This window comes from Sprattus sprattus, assembly GCF_963457725.1.
Source record: "Sprattus sprattus genome assembly, chromosome: 3".
Classification (NCBI taxonomy): Eukaryota; Metazoa; Chordata; class Actinopteri; order Clupeiformes; family Clupeidae; genus Sprattus; species Sprattus sprattus.
In genome coordinates this window covers 36,962,363-36,972,362 of record NC_137922.1, presented here as the reverse complement: position 1 = coordinate 36,972,362, position 10,000 = coordinate 36,962,363, and the positions used below count along the sequence as shown (strand labels likewise).

General features: G+C 48.0%; 1 protein-coding gene across 3 annotated transcripts in view; it reads left to right on the top strand.

The window, feature by feature from the left end:
- The window catches only part of LOC308361910 (myosin phosphatase Rho interacting protein), a 46,853-nt gene that overhangs the window by 18,488 nt on the left and 18,365 nt on the right, over positions 1 to 10,000 (top strand). For 2 of the 3 annotated variants that reach the window (XM_080834389.1, XM_080834388.1), the window contains exons 4-7: positions 1,173 to 1,324; positions 5,038 to 5,122; positions 7,485 to 7,683; positions 8,070 to 8,205. In XM_080834389.1, coding sequence (XP_080690515.1) covers positions 1,173 to 1,324; positions 5,038 to 5,122; positions 7,485 to 7,683; positions 8,070 to 8,205 — 572 coding nt within the window. Of the gene's footprint in view, positions 1 to 1,172; positions 1,325 to 3,800; positions 3,850 to 5,037; positions 5,123 to 7,484; positions 7,684 to 8,069; positions 8,206 to 10,000 lie in introns of those variants that run through there. The other variant, XM_080834390.1, reaches the window with a different exon arrangement.

Here is a 10,000-nt window from a genome sequence, read left to right as displayed (position 1 = left end):
AAGTCTGTCTCTCTCTCACTAACACACACACACATACACACACTGTCTGGTATACTGTAGCTGTATACTGTGCACACTCATCATTGGTCATTCTCTCTCTGTCTCAATGACGTGTGTGTGTGTGTGTGTGTGTGTGTGTGTGTGTGTGTGTGTGTGTGTGTGTGTGTGTGTGTGTTTGAATGTGTGTTTGAAAGGGTTTTGAATGTGTGTTTGAAAGGGTAAAGTCAGCTCAGTACATTATGAGAATCTGCTGTCATTTTTTCCCATTTTTAGGAAACTGTAAGCAGGCCAGAAACATGGTCATGTTTCACAAATGCTGTAAAACCAGTGTGGTCTGTATGTGTGTGAGGGTGTGTGTGTGTGTGTGTGTGTGTGTGTGTGGTTCACACTTCTTTAGGTGATGGTGTGCTCCTGTTGATGTCTGGTGCAGTCAGCCGTCTCCCTCCTAGAGGAGTTCTGGGAGATTGCTCTCCAGGGTTCATACTGACATTTCTGTTTTGATTCTGATGCTAGTTAATCTGCTTATGCTATACTCTGCCAAAACCTGTGCTTGATCTGTGTGTGTGTGTGTGTGTGTGTGTGTGTGTGTGTGTGTGTGTGCGTGTGTGTGTGCGTGAGCACGTGTGTTTGTGTCCATGCGTGAGAGAGAGGGCTTTTAGGAAAAGGCAGACTCTCTGTGTGTGTGTGTGTGTGTGTGTGTGTGTGTGATATTGACAGATGGCCTCAGCCTGATTTTGACTCTGCTCTCAGGACAAGCTGACACACACACACACATACATTCATGTGCACACACACATATACACACGAGTCAATGCCAGCTGTTTGGTCCATCATTGACCCTTTGCATCGACCTTTACCATTTGCTCATGCATGCACTCAAATACCCTCATGAAGATATTGACACTGAATGTGTGTCTGTGAGCCAAGGACAGAATACACACCACACACACACACACACACACACACACACACACACACACACACACACACACACACAAACAGTTTATTGTGTACACAAGCTGTGTGGATGACACAGGACCTTTTTATGTATATGAAGATGCTTTGGATAAAGCTAGAGAAAAATCAGCTTATGGTGTGTTTTTTGTGTGTGTGTGTGTGTGTGTGTGTGTGTGTGTGTGTCTAACTGTTGTCTCTCTGTCTCTCCCCCACAGCCCAGTACACTGGCCCAGGGCACCATCAACATGAACCAATGCAGTGATGTGATTGATGGAGAGGGCCGCACAGGCCAGAAGTACTCGCTCTGCATCCTCACTCCAGACAAGGAGAGCTACATACGCGCCGAGAGCAAAGACATCATTATCGGGTGAGCCACAGACACACACACACACACACACACACACACACACACACCGACACACACACACACACACAAACACACTGTGTGTGGAGATGACAAAGCTTAAATCTCAGTAACAGTGTCCAGTCATACACACAAGCTGCACATTCTCTGATTGGTAATGTGGGGAAGGTTAACCACAAGCTCCCTTCAGGTTTCATTTTGGTGTCAGGATGGGTAGCCTTGGCTGTATTGGTTTTGGTGTGCGGTTGGGTGGAGTTCCTCATTCTAACATTCTAAATATTTGCTTCTGTTTTTGGAGTTAACTTTATTGACATTAGCGTCACAGGGATTAGTATCACTTTAAAGGCCTTTGTTCTCCAGCCGTGCGTCTTCCTCGTTCCTCCTCAAATCATCATTCTCTCACACATGCCCTTCACTATTGGAATCACTTTCAACTTCAGTGCTGCAAGCTTGCTGCAACTCTGACATGCATGCAGAATTCCTTCAATTAAATTGTATTTATATGGCGCCAATAACCATTAAAAATGTCTCCAGGCGCTTAACAGAGCCTCAACACCCCCCCAGAGCAAACGCTAATGTGACTGGGGCAAGGGAAAACTCCCTTTGAACAGGAAGAAACCTTGAGCAGAACCCAGCTCAAAGGGGGGGGGACCCATCTGCTTGGGGCCTGCTGAGTAGAGAGAGAGAAGAAAAAGAGGGGGAGGTGGAATGGAGAAGAAATGGACAAGAGAGAATTAGGAGTTAGCAGATGGATTCATACACATGTTTGTTTGTTTGTTTTTGTTGTTTCCAGGTTTTCAAGACTTGGTCTGTTTTTTCTTTCTTTTCTTTTGGGTTTTTTGTTGTCTTGTTGTAAATGCTGGGTGGTGGGTGGTGGGGTAGTTTGGAGAGCAATGTCGGCGAGTGAGTGAGTGAGTGTGTATGTGTGTGTGTCTACGGTTTGTACTCAATTTCTGTTTTTATTTTCTGTTACTGTACTATACTGCATTAGGACCCCCTTCGAAAACGAGATGGCGCATCTCAAGGGGCTATCCTTGTAATAAATAAATAAATAAAAAAAATAAATACACATATCAGAGGATATAACATATTAGCTCACATGTGGCATATGCTTATGATGCATACATGAATCCATGAAACCTAAAATAATTAATTAAATATATTAATTAAATATACAGAATTAAAAGTGTATAAAAATGGTGAGACCGCATTCAAAGTTCCTTCCAATGCTCTAAGCAATGAAATAAAATGGGACACACACAGAAGCACATGCAGTGGGAAAACTCTCTGCCTTCTCAGTTTTGCCTCCAGGCTGCTGTTGACCTGGGCTAAATGAGGGCGGGTCAGGCTCAGTGCTGGGGTCCTCAGATGGCTGCTTTGGCTGCAGCTCTCAGTTCAAACACACACACACACACACACACACTCTGTGGGTGGGTCAGACTCAGTGCTGGGGTCCTCAGATGGCTGCTTTGGCTGCAGCTCTCCAAGCCACTGACGGGCAGCTAACATTCCGGGAAGCTGTTCAAACTTGAGAATAATCATTTCTGCAGCTCAACACACGCAGACACACACACTGAATAATACTGCGACATTTGACTTCTTACACACCCACACGCACACTGAATAATACTGCTACAATTGACTTTTGACACACATACACACACACACACACACTAAATAATACTGCTACCTTTGACTTTTGGACCTGGATAATTAGCCCAACATTCTATTTGTAAAAGGCCTCTGCTCGTTTAGGTGCTCTGCTCCCACTGCATACATATTTGTGAGCACCAATGCAAAAGCCATAAAAACTAATGAGTGGGGCTTTGCAGCAGCAGTAGGAGCCGGCGGTGTGAACGTTAATCACTCACATCTGCACTGCTCACTGGGCTGCAGCAGCTGATCTGAGGCCACCGGCGCGGCGCGGCGCTACACCCCAGCGCGGCGCTACACCCCAACCTGGGCCTCCGTGTGGCTGCTCCGTCCTCCGGGGTTGGCCCTGGAGCATGGGAGACTGGTGCTATGGCCACCAGGCTAAAAGCTAACGGCCCCCTGTCATGTGGGGGTGTCAGGGAGGGAGTTTACATGCGGTAGCCCCCCCACTACGACGCCCGGCAGTTGTTCTGAGAAAGTTCATCTTCATCTGGCCCCTATCTCTTCAAGGCTATAAATAAGATGCATTCTGCTGATGGATGGCGGCTAGGAGACCCCCCCCCCCCCCCCCCCCCCCCCTTAGAGGAACCCAGCAGCTGGCCTCTTGCGGGCGGGAGTCTGCTGGGAGATTAGGAGGCTGTAGGCAGATGACTGCATGGCTGAGTGTGTGAGAGATCCCACATCATGTAGTCAAGACTGGGTTCAGTCCCAGGTGACTGTGATGCCTCACTCAGACGGCAGCCAACTCTGGGCGCAGCGGTCAGCGCCACATCTGCCACCTGGGCAGGGACCTCTGATCTCTGGGGACCTACAGAGGTGTGAGACGGAGTCGCCAACAAAATGTGTTTGACAGGAACCAGAAGGGAAAAAATAAGGTTCGACATCTCTGTATGACATCGGACTGTGGAAATATGGGTTTACTTTTTTTTTCTGTCTTTATAAGATGCTTTATAGGCATTGTAATTTGCCAGATATCTGGGCCTCGTACTGTATTGACTGGCTATCATTTGATGTAAGGGAATGGAAACGGACTAGATTTGGTGTAGCTCAGGATCATGCAGGTCTAATAATAATAATAATAATAATAATAATAATACATTTTATTTTTAACGCACTCTTCGTTCAGAATGCGAAGTCTAATGCGAAGATGGAGTTGGCAGAGGTGATGACTCATCTGAATCTGTTGTGAAGCATCCAAACTGCCGGCTCCAAATGCTCTCTAATCCACACTTATCTCAAGTGCCTTCATGTGGTGTGCGTTTGATTCGCATCGCTCTGCCCCCCTGTGGTCTCCATATGTACTGCATTATTATCAAATGAAACTTCCCTGTCCTCATCCTGCTTGTGCACTCTGTCCCACCATACACACACACACACACACACACACACACACACATACACACACACTCCCTTGCTACCCTTCGCCAGCTCCCACAGTGATCCAGCAGACAGACACACACAGACAATCGCATGCATAAGCGCTTACACAAGGACACACACACACATACTCACTCAACACACCAAACACACCTCGCCTTGTCTCCAGGGCACATGTGCCAAAGAGAGGCAGGTCTGGTGTTTCTAATCTTATAATGCTGGACAGTGAATAAATCCGCAGGACCATACACACACACACACACACACACACACACACACACACACAGACAGACAGAGACACACTCCAACACACATCCCTAAACACCTGAGATGATTGATAACTTGCCCAACAAATATGTAAAGCCCATGTATCTGTATGCCACACACACACACACACACACACAAACCAGCATATGCCAAGGAGAGAGACCGTGCTGACACCTACTGCTCAGACCACCTTACACCTACAGAAGGGCTTATGAGGCGCACTGCCGTGCTTCTGGGCATCTCATGAAGAGCCCCATGCCAAGGAACCGAGACTGAGGAGGGGGGGGGGGGGGGGGGGGGGCAGACTGGGAGAGCCAGGTGGGAAGAGCAGAACATGTGCACTTGAGCCGTCTGTCCAGATGAAGGAAATTCATTGTGTGTGTGTGTGTGTGTGTCTGTGTGTGTGTCTGTGTGTGCAGGTGGCAAGAGGCCCTCATCGTGTATCCTCGTACCAATAAACAGAACCAGAAGAAGAAGCGAAAAGTGGAGCCAGCTACTCCCCAGGTATGAAAGTCTCTCTCTCATTTTCTCTCTCTCTTTCATTCTCTCATTCTGTCTCTCTCTCTCTTTCATTCTCTCATTCTGTCTCTCTCTCATTCTTTCATTCTCTTTCTGTCTCTTTCTAGCACTCTCTCACTCTTATTCTCTCATTCTTTCTGTCTCTCTCTCTCTGTATCTCTCTCTCTCTTTCCTCAGTGAAAGACCGGCGTGGGGGTCTTGTTTTCCATGTCTGTGCGTCATGCTGTCTGTGTGTGTGTGTTTGTGCATGTTTGGTGAGGAGTATGACTCTCTGTGCATGTTGGGTGAGGAGTATGACTCCACTTTAAAACTCCCACACCTCAGACATGTACAGTCAGGGCCGGAATAGATTTGAGGAGCTGTGCTCTGCTGAAGACCACCCACCCTGCTCTCCCTCTCCTCTCTCTGTATCTCTCTGTTTCTTTAATCTCTCACTAGCCTTCTCTCTCTCTCAGTCTTTATGTCTCTTCTCTCTATCGCTCTCTCTCTCTCTCTCTGTCTTATGTCACTCCTTCTCCTCTCTCTATTTCTTTAATCTCTCACTAGCCTTCTCTCTCTCTCTCGCCCTCACATTTTCTCAGTCTTAATGTCTCTCCCTCTGTGTTTTTCTTTTTTAATCCTTCACTAGCTCTCTCTCTCTGTCTCATTCTTTCTGTCTCTCTCTCTCTGTCTCATTCTTTCTGTCTCTGTCTCTGTCTCTTCTTTCTCTCTCTCTCCCTCCTGTCTCTTTCTGCTCCTTTTCGGCTCTGAGCCTCTCTTCCTTGTTTATTGAGGGTGAAAGACAGACAGACAGACAGTAAGACAGACGGACTATACAGAGAATGCATTCATATCTGGTTTCTGGTTTGTCATGTGCTTAAGGGTATGTGTGTGTTTATACAGTGGATTAGCATAGCTCACCGAAACACCTGTTTGTCTTGTGGGTAGTTTCTTTGGTAAGGCCGCTGTGAGATTTTTGACAGCTGGGAAATGGAACGGTGTGTGTGCGTGTGTGTCTACGTACGTGTGTATCTGTTGTGTTTTTAAGCAGTGTGCGTATCACCTCCTGAACCGCGGGTCCACCCTTGGGGACATGAACGGGTACCCAGTAAGTCTGAGTACAAGAACCACTCGCTCCCAGCCATAGCCCGGTGGAGGGGGTTGATTCGAATCCGTGGTCACTGAGTGTGTGTGTGTGAGCGAGAGATACAGAATGAATAATGTGTAGGCATGTGGAGATGATCTTGGAATCTGGGCTTATTTCTGCTTGTTTATTGCTGTGCTGATGGCTCAATCATCTCTCTCCCAGGGTGCTGGTGCTGAACCCAGCGCTGTGATCTGATCCAAGCTTGTCTGCAGAGAGATGCATTTTTATTGTGTGTTTGTGTGTGCCGAGTTTGTGTGTGACATTTATTAGGGTGTTATACTATGATCAAATTCAGGATTTAATCATTGTTTTTTCTGTCTCTGGGTGGCGACAGGAAGACAACTTTTATCTCTCAGATTGTTGTGTGTGTGTGTGTGTGTGTGTGTGTGTGTGTGTGTGTGTGTGTGTTTGCGTTCCTATGTTTTTGTGTATTTTCTGCCCCTCCCAAAATACCGTATGTGTGTGTGTGTTGTGTGTTGTGTGTGTGTGTGTGTGTTGTGTGTGTGTGTGTGTGTGTGTGTGTGTGTGTGTGTGTGTGTGTGTGGACATCAGGACTACCGAAACTGCAAAAACACTGTGTGTACCCTGCTGAGTTCAGGCAGGATGCAGGTTCCCCTGATAAGGGCACTGGTGTGTTTGTGAAGGGTGACTGACCCTGGAACAGCACCGTATCAAAACCACAAGCCCTACTGGGCTAATGATTGACATGTGTGTGTTGATTTTACTGTTGGGTAAAGTGGGTAAATGAAGAAATTGCTTGTCCTGGTATTTATGAAACGGCTGCCTTCTCTGGCTGACTGGGTTTTGAACTCCAGGTTTGAGTATAATGTTACAGTAAGGAGTCGGCTAGAGTGTTATCGCCTTGCTTGATCAAAAGCAAACACCCGTGTGTGTGTGTGTGTGTGTGTGTGTGTGTGTGTGTGTGAGAGAGAGAGAGAGCGTACGTGCACGTGGAGGGGTGAAGTGGAAGCTTGTATAAGATCAAAGAGTTCACTCTGTCTGCCAACGTTGCAAGATCTTTTTGTGTCCTTTTCCAACCAATCTGTCTCTCTCTCCCTCTCTTTCTCTCTGTCTACCCATATCCATCGCTCTCTTCCACGTCTTCTCTCTCTCTCTCTCTCTCTCTCTCTCTCTCTCTCTCTCTCTCTCTCTCTCTCTCTCTCTCTCTCTCTCTCTCTCTCCCTCCCTCCCCCCTCCCTCTGTGTGTGTGTTTGTGTGTAGGAGCCAGGCCCAGCTAAGGTGGCAGTGACCAGCAGCAGTAGTGTGGGTGGCATGGGCAGCGTACCCTGTCTGCCCAGCAGCATAGCGCAGGCTGAGCGTGTGCCGCCTAGCAGAGCCTCTCTGTGGCAGGAGGAGAGATGGAGCCGACAGACGCCACCTGCCATCCCCACCAGCCGCAGTGCCAGCTGCCTATCAGAGGGTGGGCACACACACACTCACACACACACTCAAAAAACATGATCACTGCGGTGGCTTTGTCCTTGTTTAATAACAGTGTTTGTCAAATTGACAGTTTCTTATTTGAGTGACCTTTACACAGAAACCTCTCTGTAAAGAGTTTCGACACAGCTAGTTAGATGATAAAGCAACCACCAAGATGGTTTGATTAGAGGTATTGGGCATGGAGCATAGCATTATACATACAGAAGACGGTGATTGCTCAGCTGAAGTTCATTTGAGCGTTTGGTTGGCGTTTTACTCTGAAATGTAGAGATCCACTCTGTGGAATAAATCTATAAATGGACCGGAACCTTTACTTCCCTCCTCTCCTCTCCTCTCCTCTCCTCTCCTCTCCTCTCCTCTCAGACGCTGCCTCGCTGGGGTCTGGAGGGCGTAAGGTGCGAGTAGAGAGCGGCTACTTCTCTCTGGAGAAGCCCAAGGCGGAGCTGTCCCCTGAGCCAGCCACGGCTCCTCCACTGCAGTCCCTGCCCTTCTCTTCCAGGTACCACACCTCTCCCGACCTCCATGCCGCCGCCACCTCCCCCACCTCCCCTCCTCCCCTGCCCTCCCCCTCTCCCTTCCTCTCCTCCTCCCAGAGCTCGCTGGACTCCGAGCGTAGCTGGGAGGAGCCGAGCAGCGGCAGCAGCAGCAGGGCAGGGCGGTGTGGGCGCAACTATGCGGTGCTGGCGGATGTGCCGCGGGCCCGCCGGCTGAACCACCGCGAGGCGTTCCGCTCGGAGAGGAGGCAGGAGCTGCGCACCAGAACACGCAGCCCCGGCCGAGAGGAGGTGGCCAGGCTGTTTGGAAACGATCGCAGGTGAGGGCAAGCTACACACACCAGACTTCCACTACCTCCTCCCTGACACACACACATACACACACGCACACACACACACACACACACACACACACACAAAATATCCAGACCCTATCCTGTATATAAAAACTAAAACACCCACAAGTTATCATCCTCAAACATTTTCTCCTGCCTAGCCAGACTGACAAAATATATTCACCTCTTATTGTATGGTGGGCAAACTGGACAAAACTGGAAAATATTTCTCATTCACGCCATCTAGTGGCTGCATGCAGAGCAACAGGACAGTAGCCTTTAAAGCCAATTTGTCGTAGCCGTTTCCACATGGTCCACAGGGGCTGGATAGACCAACTGATCCCACAGTTGCATGGCATCCTCTCAGGAAGGGTACAGTGTGGCTAGTATTGGACAAACTTGGGTTTGTAAGCAACTGTAGAAACAACCAGTACTTCACCAAAAGACCAATACTAAATCAAGAGACCCCTTAATACAAATAATTTGATGCTTGATCGAAGTATGGTCTTTGGCATTGTATTGCATGAGCATTATTTAAAACTTAGTTTGTCATCATTTGAAAATAAATTAAAACAGAGACAAATTTAGGTACATTTATATCTATTGTCAAGTATTGAAAAAGTGTCTGGACTGAGTATGAACACCAAAAGGAAACCTAGGTTTTTTTCATTTACTGCACGAGTGGTATCTGGAATAACACCCAGCCACAGAGAGTGAAGGTGGCCCTGCTGAAGATGAACCATGCAACCCCTGTGAACCATGCAACCCCTGAGGACACGGCAACTATAAATAAGCAAGACAAAAGTGTCATGCCCTTATGTCGTCCTAGTGTTGTGACTAGTTTACTGAACTCATAATCATTATGTTGATTTCATTGTCATTGTGAACCACACATTTTGATTCCAGATGATTTTATTTGTCAGCACATACTAGAGTAACAAGTGATGGAAATGTCTCCCTTCCTCCTGTCACTCTCCTGTCACTCTCCTGTCCTCTCGGCTTCTGCCATCTCGCTATCTGTTTTTGTTTTTTTCTCTTCCAGGCCCCTCCTCTGAAACTCCGCCTACCTCCCGCTCCTGCCACGCCCACTGACTCCTGCGCTTGCTCTCATACTGCCTTCTACTCGCTGGGGAACATTTTCACACCTACACACACACACACACACTCAAACACACACACACACACACACACACACACACACACACACACACACATTCTGCCCTGGTCTCCCTGGCTCTTGCTCCTGCTGCCATTGCTGCTGCTCCTGGGTGTCTGGTCCTTATACCTTCATCTGTGCTCATTACCTCCTCAACCATTCTAAGTAATCCACAGCGCACACACAAATAAACAAACACACACACACACACACATGCACACACACACGCACACCTAATCCTCGCTGTGCCACACATCAGCACCCGGTCCCGTCTGCCGCTCCTCTCTGTAAACATGGAGGCGTCTCAGG